General features: G+C 38.3%; 1 protein-coding gene and 1 long non-coding RNA gene across 12 annotated transcripts in view; one reads left to right on the top strand and one right to left on the bottom strand.

Annotated features, from left to right (window-relative positions):
* LOC131682785 (E3 ubiquitin-protein ligase TRIM37-like) overlaps positions 1-8,741 on the bottom strand; it is a 256,669-nt gene extending 247,928 nt beyond the window's left edge. For 3 of the 8 annotated variants that reach the window (XM_058964525.1, XM_058964527.1, XM_058964526.1), the window contains exons 1-6: positions 8,458-8,739; positions 8,179-8,400; positions 7,953-8,133; positions 7,594-7,897; positions 7,433-7,540; positions 7,163-7,372 (exon numbers count right to left, since the gene is read on the bottom strand). In XM_058964525.1, coding sequence (XP_058820508.1) covers positions 7,163-7,372; positions 7,433-7,540; positions 7,594-7,897; positions 7,953-8,133; positions 8,179-8,400; positions 8,458-8,529 — 1,097 coding nt within the window. In that variant the 5' untranslated portion in view covers positions 8,530-8,739. Of the gene's footprint in view, positions 1-7,162; positions 7,373-7,432; positions 7,541-7,593; positions 7,898-7,952; positions 8,134-8,178; positions 8,401-8,457 lie in introns of all 8 variants that reach the window. The other 5 variants (XM_058964522.1, XM_058964524.1, XM_058964520.1 and 2 more) reach the window with 4 other exon arrangements.
* A 3,472-nt stretch (positions 8,742-12,213) lies between these two features.
* LOC131682786 (uncharacterized) lies at positions 12,214-18,804 on the top strand. Of its 4 annotated transcripts, XR_009304151.1 has the most exons (8): positions 12,214-12,403; positions 13,755-13,835; positions 13,894-14,092; positions 14,152-14,714; positions 14,771-15,326; positions 17,048-17,843; positions 17,903-18,292; positions 18,424-18,804. It is a non-coding gene; the product is annotated as an uncharacterized LOC131682786 (long non-coding RNA). The 4 variants fall into 4 exon arrangements; XR_009304150.1 differs by having other exon boundaries at positions 12,274-12,403; positions 13,755-14,092; XR_009304152.1 differs by lacking the exon at positions 12,214-12,403 and having other exon boundaries at positions 13,717-13,835.
* Positions 18,805-21,501: the final 2,697 nt, after the last annotated feature.

Raw genomic sequence — 21,501 nt, 5'->3', positions numbered from 1 at the left:
TATGTTGAGCGCCAATTTGTAACTCGTTCTACGTTACGTCGGGTTACCTCGAGAGAGGACTCACAGGGTCGTCTTACATGCCAACAGTTTACTATGAGCTCGTTCACCCACGACACTCAAGAGAAAGAGTACGACCGAACAAAAACTTATGCTCTCTCACCTGTCCGCGGACTTTCTCTTACACCGTAGGTTACACCACAAATCCCCACGATATAGGGTGGCTCAAAAGCACCGACAAAGAATCTTAAGGGGGATAACTCCCAACCCAACGAGGTTTGTTAGCACCTTTTGACATTAAAAATGTCTTACTCCACTATCTGGGGCTAGGTGTCATTCTAAAATCTAAACTATCTCCCATGTAACGAAACTATGTAAGGTTTGCACGCTTATAACTCCGATATTACTAGATGGATTTTAATCATTCATACACTAACCGATTCAGAAACACCTAACTTAAATATTGGTAATAATTTAATATCTCCCCAATAAAAGTAGACTTTTGGATATTGGTAAAATTAAAAAGTTTATGAAAAACGGGAAAATTACCATTCGTGAAGCAGATTTCTCAGACACAGCCGTCAATAGAGGGCAGCTTAGTTGCTCAATGATACACGAAAAGTCATAAATAGAAGCAACGCATGTCCGTTTGAATCAGTTGTTGCTCTTATCCCATACGAGCAACATCGTCTCCGGGCGATGCAATAAGCGCTATAGATTTTCGGTAACGTTGGCATTTGCACACACTCGCACCTAAGTGACTAAACCATATACTGTTAGTTTATAAATAGAGGTGACGCGTACCCGTTTGAATCAGTTTTGTTCTTATGTTGAACGGGTAAGATCATGGCTGCAGTGTCTGGGCACTACAATAAGCGGTAGACGCTATGCATTTTCGGCAGCGGTGGCCGTGTGCGGATTTTTCGGGTACCAGCACGGTGTCACAGAATGATTTGCAAAGTGGGTGGGCGGGGTGGTTTGGATTTAATACAATACGGTGTGTGCTGCTTAAGAGTGTTGCGTTTGAAAAAAAAAATTAAAGGGTTGTGTACAGGACACGACCACGGTGACATTAAAAATGTAGCTTTTGTCAAGAGCGTACAAATGAATTTTATCTATCACACATATCGACTCACGTTCTTGTTCACTCGCCTGTTTTCATATGTAACAATTTGCTATATACCCTCCCCATCAAAACATAATTTATTGAACGTCTTTTAACGGTAATCTATTAATTAATCAAGTATCTCACTAGGTGATTGGCATTATTTGGCTGATCCATCTAGTAAAAATAGGCTGGTCTGTCCAGAAAATATATTCAAAAGAAAAGTTCCATATTGAGAGCTGTGATGAGGAAGCCCACGCCCGCCAACGGAAATATACATATTCTCCATGAAATATGCAATTTCATTTTCCATTTAAATTTTCAATAATGTACTAATGAACTTAAGTAAACAATCTTAAGTTTAAGCATTTCTTGATCGATTAGTGGTGGAAAAAATGAAATTATTTGATAAATTACATTGTTATGCAACGCACTACCAGTTAAAACGGATTTTTATGCTATCTTGGTGACATTTTTCTTGTTGCTAATTATTAAAACGTGTTATAACTCTGTAGTGTAAACATTGTATTATTAAACCAATTCTGCAGCGTTTTATGTATAATAGGTGTTTTATGTGGTAATAGGACTGACATAATTATATCTTCAGTACAGCGGTTTGTTTCATAATTTAAAACAGATTTATTTTAAAATTTAAATTAGTATACCCAACCGTTCTATTTGTTGTATACTTTAAAACGCAATTAGAACTGTGTTTTAAATACATAGGGTAGTACAGATATTCTGACTGGATAAACTGGGAAAACAATTTTAAGTCCAGTAACGCTTAAGACATGGCTTGAATTTGAATCGAAAAAGAACACCCGCTTCAACTGCTGCTGGGACGGTAAGTCTGTTTTAAAATTTTCCGTTGTGTGCAGTACGAAACAAAAGTGTTTGAAAACAAAGAGTTCTGCTGGGAATGCAATTACACTCAGATTTTTCACGCAGGAGATACAGGCCGTGTAAATGAAAACCGCGTAAATTTAAAAAAAAACGCGTTAATGAAAACCACGTAAATTTCAAAATCCGCGTAAAAAAACCTGAGTGTACTCTTCTATATAAAATACTACGCTGTTGAACAGTGCACTAACTACAGAAGCACGTTTTCAGATGCCTTACTGATAAAAAACATATAACCGAAATATGAAACATGAAAACCAATAGGCTCTTTACCCTACGCAGCTACAAAGCTCCGTAAACATGGATTAACAAGTTACAACGCACACGCATGCATAAAAATAAATATATTTTTTTCAAACGCAACACTCTTAAGCAGCACACACCGTATTGAATTAAATCCAAACCACCGCGCCCACCCACTTTGCAAATCATTCTGTGGCACCGTGCTGGTACCCGAAAAATCCGTCTACCGCTTATTGTAGTGTCCAGACGCTGCAGCCATGATCTTACCCGTTCGACATAAGAACAAAAACTGATTCAAACGGGTACGCGTCACCTCTATTTATAAACTAACCGTATATGGTTTAGTCACTTAGGTGCGAGTGTGTGCAAATGCCAACGTTACCGAAAATCGATAGCGCTTATTGCATCGCCCGGAGACGATGTTGCTCGTATGGGATAAGAGCAACAACTGATTTAAACGGACATGCGTTGCTTCTATTTATGACTTTTCGTGTTTCATTGAGCAACTAAACTGCCCTCTCATGACGGCTGTGTCTGAGAAATCTGCCTCACGAATGGTAATTTTCTCGTTTTTCGTGAACTTTTTAATTTTACCAATTTCCAAAAGTCTACTTTTATTGGGGAGATATTGAATTATTACCAATATTTAAGTTAGGTGTTTCTGAATCGGTTGGTGTATGACTGATTAAAATCCATCTAGTAATATCGGAGTTATAAGCGTGCAAACCTTACATAGTTTCGTTACATGGGAGATAGTTTAGATTTTAGAATGACACCTAGCCCCAGATAGTGGAGTAAGACATTTTTAATGTCAAAATATATTTATTTTTATGCATGCGTGTGCGTTGTAACTTGTTAATCCATGTTTACGGTGCTTTGTAGCTGCGTAGGGTAAGGAGCCTATTGGTTTTCGTGTTTCATATTTCGGTTATATATTTTTTATCAGTAAGGCATCTGACAACGTGCTTCTGTAGTTATTGCACTGTTCAGCAGCGTAGTATTTTATATAGGAGAGTACACTCAGGTTTCTTTACGCGGATTTTGAAATTTACGCGGTTTTCATTAACGCGTTTTTCTTTTAAATTAATGCGGTTTTCATTTACACGGCCTGTATCCCCTGCGTGAAAAATCTGAGTGTAATTGCATCGGAAACAATCACATTCCCAGCAGAACTTTTTGTTTTCTAATTTCAAACACTTTTGTTTCGTACTGCACACAACGGAAAATTTTAAAACAGACTTGCCGTCCCAGCAGCAGTTGAAGCGGGTGTTCTTTTTCGATTCAAATTCAAGCCATGTCTTAAGCGTTACTGGACTTAAAATTGCTTTCCCAGTTTATCCAGTCAGAATATCTGTCCTACCCTATGTATTTAAAACACAGTTCTAATTGCGTTTTAAAGTATACAACAAATAGAACGGTTGGGTAAACTAATTTAAATTTTAAAATAAATCTGTTTTAAATTATGAAACAAACCGCTGTACTGAAGATATAATTATGTCAGTCCTATTACCACATAAAACACCTATATAACCTACGCTGCAGACTTGGTTTAATAATACAATGTTTACACTACAGAGTTGTAACACGTTTTAATAAATAGCAACAAGAAAAATATCACCAAGATAGCATAAAAACCCGTTTTAACTGGTAGTGCGAGCGTTGCATAACAATGTAATTTATCAAATAATTTCATTTTTTCCACCACTAATTGATCAAGAAATACTTAAACTTAAGATTGTTTACTTAAGTTCATTAGTACATTATTGAAAATTTAAATGGAAAATGAAATTGCATATTTCATGGAGAATCTGTATATTTCCGTTGGCGGGCGTGGGCTTCCTCATCACAGCTCTCAATATGGAACTTTTCTTTTGAATATATCTTCTGGACAGATCAGCCTATTTTTACTAGATGGATCAGCCAAATAATGCCAATCACCTAATGAGATACTTGATTAATTAATAGATTACCGTTAAAAGACCTTCAATAAATTATGTTTTGATGGGGAGGGTATATAGCAAACTGTAACATATGAAAACAGGCGAGTGAACAAGAGTGAGTCGATATGTGTGATAGATAAAATTCATTTGCACGCTCTTGAAAAAAGCTACATTTTTAATGTCACCGTGGTCGTGTCCTGTACACAACCCTTTAATTTTTTGGCTCGGGGAACGTATATAATTAAAAGAGAAAGCAAGATAATAAATTTCACATTCTATTGCCTAATTTTTTCCCTAGCCTGCCTATCGTCTAATAGTTTCAAGCACTTATTTTCTAATGGCCACGGAGGGTTCGTAACGTCACAGAGATACCTTTATGCTGCATCGGCACGCTATGGCTGGATCGTATATTGCCCCGGGTCGTTAAACACATATCCCGTCGGGTCAATGGGACTCCGGGCGATAACGGTTTCGGCCGGAAGGTGTATTGGGCCAACTTAGGTGGATCCCTAGCGGCAATGTGCGCTCTTAACTGGTTCGACTAGCGCTGGTTGCTGCTGGTTACTTTCCCTGACGGAGCTTACAGTAGGAGCAGCTTGATTTTGGAAGACGGCTACTCCGGCGTCTGTTCTTGCTCCCGCCAATCCAAAATGGCGTATTTCTGCCCGCGATAGGTGGATTGACTAGGCCACCGTGATTGTCAGCCTAGTTTCTACCTCTCCTGAGGCACTGACTCCTGAGGAAGACTCGGAAAGCTTCCGTAAAAAGAAAGGGAAGAGAAAAAGGTCCTTGCGTAGACATGTGCCATGCATTAGCATAGGTGACGTCACGAATGCTTAACCTAGTTTTCCATATAATTGTCGTATTCCAAATTTACCTTTTTCTCCGTAATTACAATGTATGCACAGTATACGCAATCGAATTTCGGCTCGTCTACCAATCTTTAGCTATAGATTTTACAAATTAGATTTTATTTATACAAAAGTTTTAATTGTTTAACTGACCGTACTATTAATTTTAACATCATTCACCGTACTATTAATTTTAGTTTTACACTTCGTAATTGCTACTCGAAACGTAGGAATAAACTATAACAAAGAACACAAAATTAACTACCTTACTTTCCCAATCTGTCAAGCATTTTTGTCACCTAGAAACTTAGTTACCGCGCGCACTACTAACCGAGTTGAGAGTCACGGACAGAAAGAAAGTTTGTCTTAATGTCAAGCATTAAAAAGGCTAATTTTGATCGTGGGCGGAAATGTCCGGCCCGAAGGTTGCCGAAAAAAAGATATTATTTTGACATTTTTGACAGCTTCCCAATTTGTGTTTCAGCCCTTTCGGTGATCGTGTCCGACCGTGGATGGTGTAGAGGCTCTAGAACTACATGGCGGATACCCTTTCCATACACGCGTACTGTTGACAACACAGCCATGTGGATACACATGCGATTATTTCCCTCTTTCTCTTGAGCTCTCTTGAGAGACGGGAACTCACCAACTGCCGACAGGTTATGCTACCGGGTAGGATCAAGGGGATTATTGAGTTACTCTAGGGTAAACTGTACGTTTTGTGGTGAAGGCACAAACAGTAGCTGGAACCAACGGTTACAACGGTCATGAATTTATTCACCCCTTCACTACCTGCGGAGTGAAAATTGGAAAGTATTTGTTACTATTTTAGTACCCATTTAATTCATTGATATCCTATCCATTGGGTTGCTTTTTATTCCCCACTCGATTTTTTAAATCCTCCCAAGTTTCTTTTTGGTTCAAAACCAAAAGTCGCTCGTAAGCTATTCATATAATGATCAATTTAAATAATTAAGCACTTTTACCGTTGTCTTCCGTTTTTATTCCACTATGATGAACAAAATGCAAAAATGCACTTTACTGTTACAGATACATATTTCGGCTACGACTTGCAGCCTTCATCAGTGTATTGTACCAGAATATTCAAATATTTTGAGTATATTGAACAGGTTGATGCTAGGGGCAGATCACTTGTGATGCATTTCTAAAAATCAGCTAAATTAAACGCATTTCTTTCCATCAAAATAGAAATTCATAATGTATTTTGCGTTGCGTGCAATATATTTTGCGTTGCGTGTAAGACGTCAAAACCCTACAAAAAATTCGCCCAACATTCAAAAAACGTCAAACAAAGTGAATCAGCGTAGGACGTTTGTTAAACAAACTTTTCTGCGAGGGAGTGCAAAGTTGATGCAAAAATGGAAATTAAATGCATTTTTTCTAATTTGATGCAAATTTGTTATACATTTCTAGAGTGATCTGACCCTAAGGTTGGTGGCGGATCCATGCGTCGCCTCTGTATCAGATAACCTTAGTTGACCACCTTTAACACCAGTTTGGCCATACCAAGCCGCAACGCGGGCGGCAGCGTGGAAACTGCTGAATAGGGGTTTAGCACAGTTTGAAGCAACATCTAATGTTGCTCCAAATGTTTGTGATATCCAAGACTGACTTGGATAGTACCATCGAGCCTGGTTTGCGTACCTTACATAACTAGACACACTGTTCTTCATTCACCCACAGCAACGTTATCAAATTAATTTCACAAAATAGAGTACGCTCCCTTATTTGAAACTATGTCAAACAAAAGCTTATGTTGCATTACAGCAAAATGAATAACTCCATATCAACTTTTGAATAGGGCGAAGATTTGTAAACAAACTTTTGTTTTGCTGGTTTCTCTTAATTTGTTATAATGTCAACACAGAAAACATTTGAAATTGATTCTACCAAGGGTAAACATGTTGATTCATGTGTATTTTTCATGATGTTCAATTCGGCAGCGTAATAATCAGCGAAATAAGATTGTTTACAAAAATCTCATTAGCCTTTTTGAAGAATAATTAATATTGAGATTTGCTAAAATACATGCCAAGTAACTACTACAGGTTAATCAGAAAAGCCTTTAAAACTCAAAAACCTTCAACAGCTTAGGCGAAACTTACTTGCTAGTCTCAGGATAACCAACGGTAAGTTCCAGAAATACACTAAGATATTCCTTTCGCACGGCACCGTTTCCTCCTGGGTACACTTTCAGCCTCCAACATAGTCCATTGACATAGAGCGGACTGGAATAAACTGGTTCGGCCTTCTTTTGCAGTTTAGAGAAGTTCTGCATCAAAAACACTCCGGTGTCGTAAGCAGGTACGATCTCGCTGAAAAATATAAGCTGCTTAAAGCAAAAAAAAATTTATTACGCTGTGCGCTAGCAAAACCTTAAAAAATCTGCTGGTACTGGAGCAGTTATATAACTAGCCATAGGTTTGTTTCGTACTTGGTTGATCATTTTGAGCAATTCGGCTGATTTCATGATGAGACGTGATCTGCATATGATATATAAATATAATTATTGTATAATATAAGATAGAAGTTTTACTTAGAGCACGTGTTCAGCTGATGCTCGATTTCCTGTAATAAGTGTTCCAGCTGCTCAGTCTCTTGAGTTAAGGAATTTTTTTGACGCATAAGTGTAAGCAATTTGCCTTTTAGTTGAGAATCCAATCTCCCCACAATCAAATTTACGGCGGTTCTAATTTCGCTGACTCGTTCATCCTTAGCATTGCGAACGGTTTCCACGTTTTGCTCTACATCTTGCACTAAAGTAATCAATTCCAGCAGGCGGCTTTTTAGCTGCTGTTGTTCCTCCTTGACCTGGGTCAAATGAGTTTCATATACCAGCTCTATAATATTGATGTTAAAAAATTTCTTCTTTTTTTCATATTATTACATATATACCTAATTGTTTGAAAGTATGTCCAGAATGAGTCCCGCCCCATAGTGCACATTGATGACAAATGCATTTCATGCAGGTCCAGCAAAACACACTTAATTTTTCCTTGTGTGTTAAACATTGATCTTGATCGCGATGGCTTAAGTTCGAGGATTTTATGTTCTGACATATCTGAGTGCAACGAAACTGTTTTTGAAAGAAATATATTATAGATTCTCAACAGATGTTTACCTGTTGAAGATTTTCTATATGAACTGCAACTTCTTCAAACCAACGACAATTCACCAATTCCGAAACATGCAAAGTAGCACGACAGTGGGGGCATTGGCGGCGTTGCTCAGTTAGCCAACGGGAAATACACAGATAACAGCAAAGTTTAGAACAATGTGGACACAGATGTGCCTCTTGCAATTTTTCCATGCATATGAAGCATCGAAATACATCATTAATTGTCTGAAAAGGGTGAGCCTAATTATTTCCGATTATGTCGGATAGCAGGTAACCAGTTACCTCTGGGAGCTGTTCATTGACTCCTGATGGATTCGTTTCATTTGTGGATACTGAAATTATGCGCTTTGCCATCGAAGTAATGATACTGATACTTTTCGTAGTTTTCCACTACACAATCGCCCCTATTTGACACTCGTATTAAAACAATGATCGATTTTCAAATAAGAAAGCTTCCATAGTTACTTCGAGTTGAATTACAGTATTAAATAAAAGTTTGCACAAAGAAATAAACGCGAATATTTGACACTAATCAAGATTTCTGACAGTTCTAGCCAAACATGTCAAATGGTCCTAAGTGCAAATGATAGTAGGTTTGTTCCAGTACCAGGAGAAACTGCCCAGTTAAACTCATTCCGGAACCGGTTCGGATTTCTGAATGGAGTCATTATGGATTCCAAATCAAATGCAACAACCGATTCCGACTCAGAATCGGTTGTTGCATTTGATTTGGAATCCATAATGACTCCATTCAGGATTCCGAATCAAATTCCGAATGGTTTGACCGGGTGGAAGTACTCCGGAGCAAACAGGGAGAAAATCGTTCCTGTACTATCTTCTTCTCTTTTTTCTTCTTCTGGTGGCAAACCGGAGTGAAAAGGAGATTATTGTAGCAGATACATATTACCAGTCAAAATCGCAAAATTGTGGAAACTCATCAACCTCTATACAGGAATGATGGAAAAACTGGAGGAAGTAGCAATGTTGCGAACTACTTTCAAAACATATTGTCATTAAAATACGTCATTTTTTGTTGAACAAATCATGTTACTGTAATCATAACTAATTGACGAAAGTAAAATTGCGTAAATTATACGAAAAATTACATCGCAGATCATACAATAAGCTATGACCACAATATATTGTACGATTTAGGGATAAAACACATTTCTGCCATGTTTTCTGCAATTTACCTTTTCATCCGTTTGACGTTATTGCTACTCAATGAAGAATGTAGGCGGCAAAGCTTGTTGTTTCGCATATTTTTCCTTCTTGTTTATTTGACACGGCTCCATGTGTTAGCATAAATGAGCCGTGGGACTTTTTCGATTTTTATACTATGTAAAAATTAAATTTTTTTTAAATGCTTGCCTATCGGGTCTTGTTGCCACAGCTCGACGCTGCGTGTTGAGATTCTCTTCCTTGGCTGTGAAACATTCTGTGTTGTCGCCCGGACTATGGAGATCATTCGTTCCGTCTTGTCACGCGTTTTTGCTCACGTCCATGTCGTCTTCGGTACTGCATTCATGATGCTAACAGTCGCATGTTTTTATTTGCTTGTTGAACTTATAACTCGCTTTTGTAAATCCGTTTCCATCGGCATTTGATTCTTTTTTTATGGTGTTTTTTTTAAATTCGTTTATTTGGCACGGGTCAAGGCGTTAGCTTCACGGAGCCGTGGGTCTTTTATATATTTACATGATGTAAACAATACAAATAACAAACAATTAATGCTAAGATCGATGCCGTACGCGCGACTTGCCATTGCGCGCGGAGATCCGTTTTCGTGTCGGGGAAATCCTTGCATCCACGTCAACTATATCAAGGGGGTCATTTGTATCTTTGTCGTCTTCGTACTTGTCCGGGTCATCATCGGGGTTACTGCCTTGATGTTCGCGATCAGGTGTTGTTCCTAACTTCTTTCCCTTTCGGGTCACGACCGTGAACCCTCTGTCATTGCTAGTAGCTTCCTCGTTGCTGGAATTAACTGTTGAGTTTGTGGTACTTGAAGCAGCTTTCGCAGTTGTCATTATTGCTTGAACAGCAGCCACAAATTTGGCAACCATTTGTGGCTCATGGAATGATATTGGAGACTGAGTGTTGGTATTTCTTTCTGTAGATGAGCTTTTCTTAGCGGTTTCTGGGCAGGGTTGTCCGTAATGTGCCGTTTGTTCACAGAATTGGCACGTGTTAGTTTGTCCTTGATATGTACATAGAGTTTGCTGTATAATGGTATCACCCCTTCTGTTGTGTACTGCAGGGTAAGGTAAGAGGGAATGGGTTGGTCTACCCGCATTCTCACCACAAAAACACCATTTGAAATACCTGGAAAGTAGTTCCTCCACGTATCCTCCGTGATTGATTCCACTTCTCCGATATACGACATGAATCTTTTAATGGCCACTTTGCAAGTATGTGCTGCCAAATCATGTAATTTAGCTTCCACGTTTCCGTTATCCATATACACAGGGATCTTGATTTTTGCGGTGTCACAATCCAGAATGTGTTTCAAGTTGTTTTGCGAAATGATTTTTTGCCTGGGCGAATTTGTTGAACGTTATCAGCACAGCGTGTCTGACGTGCTCCAACTCAATGAAACTGACATCTGAAAACCGAAGCTGCATTTTCTCCTTCAGCAAATGTTCCACATCACCAATACTCGGTCTTATGCGGAAAGACCGGAAGTCAATGGCCACCGTGTTGGCCCGAAGAATCACATTTTGTTGTCGAGACTCAGTCATCTTGATAGAATAATAGTAACGGTTCCCTTTGTTCTTCAGACAAAGCACACAAGAAAAAAGCATCTGCTTGCGCTGGCTTGGGTAGCAGCAGAGAGCACACTGGTATTGTGACTGATGCCTTTGGTGGTTGAGAATAGACTGAAGCTTATTGATGGTGTTGGTTGTTAGTTTGGAGGCATTTGGTGTTATCATTGTTACTTCACTCTTGGTAATGGCTGCTTGTTTAGTGGTACTGGGCCCGATCGTTGTTGATCTCGTGTTTGTTGCTGCTCGCGGCATCATTCAGCTCATTTGAATAAATACTGTTGTTGCATATAATAGACATCCATATTCGAGAAAATATGTATAAAATACTTCCGTAAGCAATTGAATGAAATTCCGTTGAAACACTTTCGCTGCCGTACCAGTATATTCCAAAATGGCGGTATAAGCTGTCAATACAGTCAAAAGGCAGTACTTTTGAATAATCCATTCGATCTTACTCAAATCAATAGCTCGAGATGGATGTTCACCCTGACATTTTCTATAGTAGACCAGTAGTTGAAACTGACGTAAGATTTAGAAATTAACTAAATTTGTGCAAATAGCCTTCTACGAGAAAAATAACCATATGTACATATTAGACACGAGTATTTTTATTCAGTTGACGTTATCTTGCAATGGTCCATAGAAATAAAGACGTTGAATCCTTAGTATGACGACTTGTCATTTCAATTGTTTGTTTACCATTTACCTAACAGTGTCATTCCAATCGAGAACGAGACGTGCCAATGGCCCCATGGTATGTTATGCGATTGGAATGACTTGACAGATACATGGTAAACGATTGAGATGGCGAGTCATTATTCAGAGATTCAGTCACATTAATAGGAATAACATGGATGAATCAAAAGAGAAAGCTGGAATAAAAATAGAATTTGATAATTCTCTATTCTTTATTTCTGTGACGGTAGTTTACTACACCAATATTAAATTACTGCGAGTATACACGAAGTGGGCGACAATATGTTTGCAAAATTGTTCCCATGGCCAAAATATATTTCCGCCACGGGCCAAAATGAAATTTGGGTGGCGGAAATAGAAAAAAAAGTATTTTATGAAAAATACAACTTTTTTTGATTTCTTAGTAAATTATACGTTTTTAAGGGATCTGTATTGATGGTCAGATGTAAGCCGATGTTGTGTATGAGTATGTTTATCAACCGTTGCAGCCTTTATGTCTTATTCGCAAAATTTTAAAAACTATGTCCTAAAGTGGGCCAAAATACCTTTTTTACCCTATTCTGGGTTTAGTTTGACTATGCTTATTTTTTCAGTCGTACTGTTCCACATTCTCACGTGTACCCATCAGTTTGTTGTCATTAAAATTCTAACTGTTAGCGATAAATTTTGTCGCTGTTCTTAGAAAAACATTCGCTTCATAGTGTAGTGTGTAATTTCTTGTGTCCGGATCTTACGACGCAGGCTGGCGAGTCATAATGTTCTAGGTATTACGCGCTTCCCTTTGAGATTTTATGACTGGGGCAGTTCGTATGCGTCATAGTGTACGAAACTGTGGGTGCGTCTTTAAATCCCGGACTTTATGACGCAGTGCCTGTGGGTCATAACATCCCTGTATGATGTGCATCCTAGGATGCTGGACATTATGACGCAGTACGATCACCGAACGTTGTGGCTCTAGCATGTTTTCGGACTTTAAGACGCACATTTATTTTCATTTATTCTGACGCAGCTTTGTGCGTCAAAATGTCCCGGACATTATCGTCCAAATATCGTCACCAGGGACTATAATATTCAACATTTTTAAGTATCATTTAAGCACTATTTACACCTATCCGATCCGTTTCAGTGACGGTTCAGTACCGTGCACGGACATCAATATTCTTTCCTCCTCATTGCGAGCATTTACACTTGTCCGGCACAGGAACCGGATGGACAAGTGTGAACACTCAAAAAAAAGTAAACGTTATGCCTATTGATTTTACACATAGATTTTTGCAATTAACGGTGGCATATAGACACTATTTGCTGGCACATAACCCTCATGTGTGTATTTACAAGAAATATTAATCTTACATTCACATTTCATAACTATTAGGCACATAAAACCCCATTCTATAACAATATGCACATATAACTTATGTGTGTGCATACACAGTTTATACAGTTGACACATAGAAGGTATATGTGCGCATGATAACAATAGAATTTCTTCTTCATATGAATTTTAAGCGGTTTGAAGCAAATAGAATTAACGTTTGGATTTTTTTCAGTGAACGTCACGTATAAAATATATGAAAGAATATTGGTGTCTGTGCACGGTACTGAATCGGATCGGAAAGGTGTAAATTTGGCTTTAACTCTTTCATGCCCAACTTTTTTCTCGTGCATGTAGGGTTTTAAAACTATTTTTCCTCGAAAACGGTGGGGTCCAGAAACACGAAAAGCCTTTTTTCATAAAGATAGGTGCTTCCCTCGCAGTGCTAGAAGCTGCTCAAATTTTATCTTCCAATACTCAATACAATTCTCCTACAATATTTACAATAGTCCAATTGCGTGGAAAATGTAGCCAAAGACAGTCTAAATTGATAAGTTTTAGCAATTTTCAATAATATTGCAACATAACTTTTTATAAATATTAAAATCAATAAAGCTCTTTTATGATTTGTGATAAAATTGTTATCAAAAATTTTAATAATCAATTATTGTGTTATTTACGTGTTCGGTTAGATAGATTTAAACGGAAAAAAATATAAAAATTCGATTTGTTTACATTTTGCAGTTTGGCGCTTTTCAAATATTTGACTATATTTACAATGTTTCAATTCTAATTTGCAGCTCACTAACAAATTCGAACGTCGACTAGACTCGAATTCATCGGAGATTGTTGGCATCAGTATGCTGTAGCACGAAGGCGATGTAATAGTGAAAAATCAGAAACTTCTTTCGCACTCATGTCACTTCTGTGATATTCAAGGGCCAAGCATACTAGTGATGTGCAAAACGGCTGCAGAATCACCTCGGTCCGGGCGGAGATACCTTGCACGGCGATAGGTCCCTTGGCGATGAGCCGCTTAATGTGCTACTAGTGTGGTATGTGGAATGTGTTTATCTTTAGTTTCATCGGTTTCATCCCTACCAAGGTAAATTCGGTTGTGTTGCTGTCAGCTTTGCAGGTAATCAAACGCCTTATACAGACTATTATAGTCATGGACTCTAATTATCTTACTCCTAGCTAACAGATAACCATGTGCAGCACAGAACTACATCAAGGAGATATTAAGCTGGTAACAAGAACAGTGTCGACAGATGCTCCTTATTCTGGACGGTGAAGGTTTCCATCGATCGAGAGGATCTACGAGCACGTCAAGTTTTGGCGGCGCATATCAGCAAGCTTGTACCGTGGATGCAATATTCCAATATTGGAAAAACAAACTCATTGAGAAGGAATCGTCGCCAGTTCAATGACCTTATTTTGACCATCAGTCTCAACATATTTTCGATTCCAACATATTTTCGGAGAAGCTCGAAGCAGATTGTGATATGCATTCCAAAAAAAACCAGACACAGGAGAACGTTGAGATTCGATGGAATATGGGAACAAGAAAACAATTGTCTATTCGATGTTGACATGAAGGTTGATGTTGAGATTTACAAGCGAACTGCAAAAATCATTGGTGTGCAATGAAAGTTCCCAATATTTACGGACAAGACAAGATATTTATTTTCAATTGAAATACAAACATCAGTCACAGGTCGAGTGCGCCTTACGCTATGCGGTGGATTTTATCTAAGAAGGTATTTTCCTGCTTTGAGAGAATGTGCACTGATGATAATAGCGACTCTAATTGTAGATCTACTCGTGGATATTGGGATACGGCAATCAAAATGATTCCAATGATGTTACACTCCGTATCAGCAATTTGCCAATGTGCTTCAGTGCTCCGAGCTTGCCTGATTTGATTCGTTCCCAGATGTTGGTCGTTAAATACAATAGCTGATTCAAAAACTGCCCGTAGCAGGTAAAACTGTTAAACGTCTATCAGCTGGTAAATTCAAATGGCGAATCGATTCTAGTATGTGCACGAAATAACACTGCTGTTGATTAGTTAACAGAAACAAATTATCGTACCAACTTGGAAGTGTGTTGCTAAGGTTTGCGAAGCTTTGACTCTCCAATTATTTTTTGGCTCTGCACATTCAATTTCCTAACACGGACTTGAAGAAATCACAACCTGCGAGTTCTGTTCGTCAAAAAAAAATCTCTAAGGCATGAGGAAAGAAGCGAATCGGGAGTTGTTGGAAGCACATGCACTTGCGTCAGTGCTGGTGATCCCAGATTTGAGTGTACGGTCCCGGTTGTACTTGCAACCAACAATCGGGCTTGGACTAATTGCAATGTGTGATAAGGTAATAGATAGATTATTAATTAATATTTAATTAATAGATAATTGATTCGACTGGCACATATTCAACTACTTTGCCCTCAGCGACTGAAATCCAACCAAACTTTTGAAAAGGGCCTATCTGCAAAACGTAAACATTGAGAAAATTGAAAAAAGAATTTGTAGTCAAATAATTCATTTTAATCTTATTTATCCTATCGCAATGCTGTGATGTAAATTTGTTTCAAAACGTCGGGTAATTTGGATCTGTCAAAATACATCTAGAACACGGTTTTCCCAATGCGATGATCTGGCCACCTGTTCTAAATATAGTTTATTCGGTTTTGTTATTCTTTATCACTTATGTGACACATATTGCGTTTTCTGCTGTCAATTGTCACATACTAATGAAAAATATTTGAAACAGTGTTCTACTCGTGTTTCAAATTGTGCAAAATTTAAAACAATATTCTGGTTACAATCGAAAACTGGAAAATCCAACCAGCGAAAATCGTATTTTCTCTGGTTCTAAACAATGGAATCACGTCGGAAGTAGTGCGCTATATTCGTACAACGCTGCGCTATACAGCGCACAACTTCCGACACCATGAATTGGTACTAAACAAGAGAAAAAACGATTGTCGCTAGTTAGATTTTCCAGGTTTCAATTGTAACGACTATTAGTCTATTAGGCGAGTTGTTTTAAATCTGATCTAAAAAGTGCTCGAAAAATGGAACTGCATCTCAGCATTGCGATCGATCTGTTTTAGTCGGTGATGTAAAATACAACAGCCCATATAGAACAAAATAATAAGCGTTGTGAACAGCCTTAGAAAATTGAAACTATTTTATTGCGTTTGATTGCGCAAATTGCTTCTACTTGTATACCTAATACAAGAAAATGCTTTTCAGGTCTGATATTACACCGAAAGTTAGAAGCATTAAGTGAAATCTAATTAGATAGTCAGATTGGCCCCATTGAACATCGTAAAACCATTGGCCATGTATGCAAATTATGGAAAAGTTGGGCTTAAAGTAGTTCTAGTTCGATTAATTCATCGAGTAGGTGTTGAACTACTTTCCTAAGCCTTTTACAATCAGTTATAATCTGGGGCAGATCACTTGTGATGCATTTTTAAAAATCAGCGAAATTAAATGCATTTCTTTTCATCAAAATAGAAATTCATAATGTATTTTGTGTTGCTTGCAAGACATCGAACCCCTACAAAAAACTTGCCCTACATTCGGCAAAACGTCGAACAAAGTGGATCAGCGTAGGACGTTTGTTGAACAAACTTTTCTGTGAGGGAGTGCAAAGTTGTTGCAAAAATGGAAATTAAATGCATTTTTTTTAATTTGATGCAAATTTGTTCTACATTCTTAGAGTAATATGCCCCTAGGTTTTAATACAATAATTCTTTTATAAAGAGTGTGTTGCTAGTTAGGCCCTTTTATAATCAGTTCAGCCATAAAAATCAATCAGGCCCTTTTTTAATTCGTGATAAAATCGTTATCAGAATTCATCATAATATAAATAATTATTGCGTTATGCACGTGTTTGGTTAGGTATTTTTAATGGAAAACATGAAAATTTAATTTTTTAACATTTTGCAATTAGGCTCTTTTCAAATGTTTGGCTAAATATAATTTCACTGACGAATATTCTTTTTGTCTGCAGACCATGATTAATCTTGTTTTTTATGTTGATTCCATCAACAAGTGTTTAATTTTTCATCCCACCCCCAGATCAACGGATCAACATGCTCTAATGTTTACGAGTTCGAGAGAAGTTTTCGTCCACACAGCACCGCCGAGAGCATCAAACGTGAGGAGGAATGGAAAGAAACCACTTAGTTCACCAGCAAGATATTGGATACATACTGATTTATTGCCTGCATGCAACGTTTAGCAAAAACATACCGGATTGGTTCAGATCATCGGTTCCTCCGCCGGATCACTGGGAGCACTCATGTTTTCGGAAGGGCAAGTACAAGGCAACACGATTATGTTTGCCAACATGCTTATGCTGCCTTGGATCGGAATACGCTGGACCCTTTTTAGTCCATCCAGGTCCTGCTTCATCGGTTCTGATTTTGACACGCTTGGTTGCTCATCAATACAGCGATGAACTGATAACAAATATAGAACTGTCCATAATCGATGACAGCAAACCCAAAGGAAAGACAATAACCTTTGGAAAATATCATCCTGTAGGTACTAATGGCTGCTGGCTCCCTGTTCGTGCTGAGAAAGAGAATAACTGCTTTTTCGTCGATTGAATTTTGATAGCTGAGATTTATTTGTGCGATGCAAAGTATCTCTGCCTGGTCTCGAAGATTCCTTAGATAATCCACGGGCACACCCGTATACCGACAATTTCATCTGTGACAGCGTATGTCTGCTGAAGGAGTACGAGTACGAATAGAAAAGCGGTACCGGAGACGCTTGGATTCTGTACGATACTTCGTCGGACAAGGAAGTTAATTTGAACTTTAATATACTAAAGCAGAAATGGCTGCACAATTCGTGAATCAGTTAGGTGGTCTGTACTGTCAGCTTTTAGTCGAAATTTGTATCTGATTGTGAATGTTAAAATTTCAGGAGTTTATCACCAATTTCGTACCAAATACATAGTATTTGCTCGCACTATCCAAAGAGTATGAAGGTAATCGTTGGCTGTACAAATTAAAGTGCTGCCAGACAGTAGTATCCGGAGGTTAGGAGAAATCCGCTCATCAGGAAAATGTTTTTAATACGCACGGGAACTTGGAACATGGAAAAGACAATTCGTTTCTCGAAGGCTGGCTTCCAGCTGGAACAATTCGGAAGGTCAGCAGGCCTGTGGTTCAGTATCAAGGATCACTGGCTATTACATAATTGCCGCCGACAATCCAATAGTTCTTTCCAAACAGCAGCTGCGAAGTCATCGGTTAAATGTATGCCACCAAGTAACCTGCATCACCTTCCCTGGATATTTGTTCGGCAATGCAGGTGAGTTCAATGCTCATTATAGTCCTTTCAAAGTGTGTTGTTACATTGTCTACCTGCTACTTTGTATTTTCATTATTTATTTTTTCGCTTTGAGCCAATAATTAGTTCTAATTTTTTCACCCTTCGCTCAGGTCCCGTCGGTAGCATGATAAACAGGCAGAGAATCCCACCATTGGACATGTTCACTCATCCTTACGGCCCGGAGCGTGTCCAGGCAGCAATTGTGCCTGTCACAGTCGGTGCTCATGAACATTTATCTCTGTTGGTTTTCCAGCACCTACTCAGGCGATGCAGATAGCTAAACAGTCAGCCTAATCAAATCGTAGTTGTAATAGGCATCAAACCGGAGTAATAATTAATCAGTCTGCTAAGTCGATCAAGTGCCACGAGTAATGTTCCAACCGGGTTTTAGTCTCCTGTAGCAGCCTTGGTAACTGCTTTCCGTAATCAGAAACAACACCGAATTGTGTCCAACTGTAGCACAAAGTTAATAAATAATTGGAAAAATTTAATTGTGTTCTTCTCTTCTTTTATGTTTTGAAATTCTTATTGTTTTGGTTTCATTTTCAGCTGGTTCCTCGGTCGCCTCAGAAAAAAGTAATCATTGGCAAACTAAATCGAGAATAGTTTGAACCATGGCTAAACTGGATTTAATCATTGCCAAACTAAGGCTGTGAACCATTTGGCGATTTTCTTTAACTTTTAGTTAAAATTTGACAGTTCGAAAGTTATTTTCTCTTGAATGGAAAAATTTAACCGAGAGAGCGAACCATTTCAAAAGTTGACATATGGATAGTTATTTAGAATTGACAGCTGCGATGACCACAAATTGGTAGAGGTGTGAACATTTATCGATATTTTAAAATTAGGTTTTTTTCTTATTACATTAAGTATGACAGTCATAGCCACGAAAAGTAAACATACACATCCTGAAATAACTCAAACAAATCTTAACACAACACGTTATCGTTTCCATTTTCATCCCTTAATTTTATATTGAAAAATATTGACAACCTCAATTAGGTACAGAAAATGTTTCCACCTTTTTATTCTGCATCATGGGAAAAATTTTAACCATCGAGCTGTCAAATTTAACTATCGCTCTGTCAATTTTAACCATGCTCCAGAGTAGGGTTATTTTGCAAATAACTTTCGAAGTGTCAGATTTTAACTAAAAGTTAAAAATTTCACCAAATGGTTCACAGCCTAAATAAGGCAAACCGGAAAATGATTAAATTTTAATCATAAAAGCTTACTTTTTTCTAAGAGTGTACAGAAAAACTAGCCCTACATTTAACAAAACGTCGAACAAAGTGGATAGGACGTTTGTTAAACAAACTTTTCTGCGAGGGAGTGCCAAGCTGATGCAAAAATGGAAATTAAATGCATTTTTTCTAATTTGATGTAAATTTGTTATACATTCTTAGAGTGATCTGCCCCTAGTTGTTAGCCATGTATTTGAAAAAAGTTACACATGCCTATCGGTGATGGAAGCATTGGATTGTTAAGAGACTGGATGTTTTGCGTATCCATAAAAAGAAACGATCAGATTAGAAAAATTTGATTTGCGCTATCCGTGGACTTCAAGAATAATAAATCACGGAATGCCAGGAGCCACTATTGTAGAAAACTATATGTAAGTATAATTCTAGGCAATTGAACATTCATGGCATCGACGTAATGATGAGAGTTCTATCAATCTTGCAATGCATACATATATTGGAAGCTAAACTACCATTTACACGATACGTCACCGGTACAGCTCGTCAGCGGTACGTCAAACTTAGTTAAATGCAGCTCTCATACAGACGTTCACACATAACATCAAAGACACGGAGCGTGTAAGTGCGCACACGAGATATGCATTCAACTTATTCTGACGGAACGGTGACATGATGTTGATATGTCGTGTGGAACGTACTTAAATTTACTAGATTCATTATTTTATTCTGTGTAAAAAAGATTACAAATTAGTGGTCATATGTCGCTGCCACCAGTGAGCTGCAGATGGGACAGTGTTGTTTAATTGGTATGGCCATATCTCTCTCTCTCTCTTTGGTTAAAAGGTGGATGGGAGTTGATAGTCATATTTCTGCTTGCAAGGAGTTATCTAATCCAACCGAAGCAGTACGGTGGGCACGTTAGGCTGGTGTCGTCTGACCTTGATTGGGCCCTAGTTCAGGGAAGGAGTACAGCACCGACACTTAAGATATAGTCAAATAATAATGCATTATGCATTTGGTTTTTGGGTCTGTTTTGCTTAGTGGGGAACCTGTTGCGCGGTCATAAGTAGAAGCACTGCAGACGCTGATAGGTGCAATGGCTAGAGGGTAGATGTATAGCAAATGCACATTGGTTGCAGAGATTGCTGTTAATGAGGTTAGTTGTGTACACACAATTTGATATACTTCAATATGGATGCGTTGCCACGGTTTGTTTGAGCGGTCTAGATTCAATTGTTTTACCAGTGTTCCTAAATATAGCTAGTCTCGTACAAAAATATACTGGTGTGGTAATGGCTCAGTAAATAATTACTTAAGTAGGACCGACCAGGGCACGTTGAAAAGGATTTCCTGTTTTAGAGTACAAGTCACCTTTTTTCTTTTTTTCTAAAATCTAACGTTCAACATTCAACGCTTTCGTGTGCTAGCCTCTCCCTTTGACTATGCAGAGAAAAGTGTACAAAGCGAGAGAACAAACTTTACTACGCCACACTTACATCGACCAGTCGGAGTACAGCAGCAAAACAAAAATGAATTTTATTGTCTATCCCGAGATAAACTAGCATTTCGTCGATTTGTTGCTATATGTTTCACACATGAGTGCGAACGAAACATCAAATCGTTTTTTCGCTTGCACTAATGCAAAGTGAATAGGCGCATGATTCGTCGCACGGCTTGGCGGCACATGGCTGATATGTTACGATGTGGATATTAGAAAAGATTCGCAATACTGCTGTACGGAAAGTGTGCTCGGTTTGGCTACCGTTCTGGCAAGAGCAGTGGTGATGCGTCGCTGTAACGGGCTGTACGGCTTGTGCAAATGTAAATGTACCGGAATAAATATAGGTCACCGATACCGATAACTTGAATAAGTGGCGATCACGTTAACCACTCAACCACCGGTGCCGTCAAGGAATTTTTAGTCCGATACTTGCTTTTGCTAGAGGCCGTATATACTACTGCGCACTCCACGATTATCACGGGAGA

This window comes from Topomyia yanbarensis, chromosome 2 (genome assembly GCF_030247195.1).
Source record: "Topomyia yanbarensis strain Yona2022 chromosome 2, ASM3024719v1, whole genome shotgun sequence".
Lineage (NCBI taxonomy): Eukaryota > Metazoa > Arthropoda > Insecta > Diptera > Culicidae > Topomyia > Topomyia yanbarensis.
The sequence above is the reverse complement of the archived record's forward strand: the minus strand, read 5'-3'. Positions and strand labels throughout refer to the sequence as shown.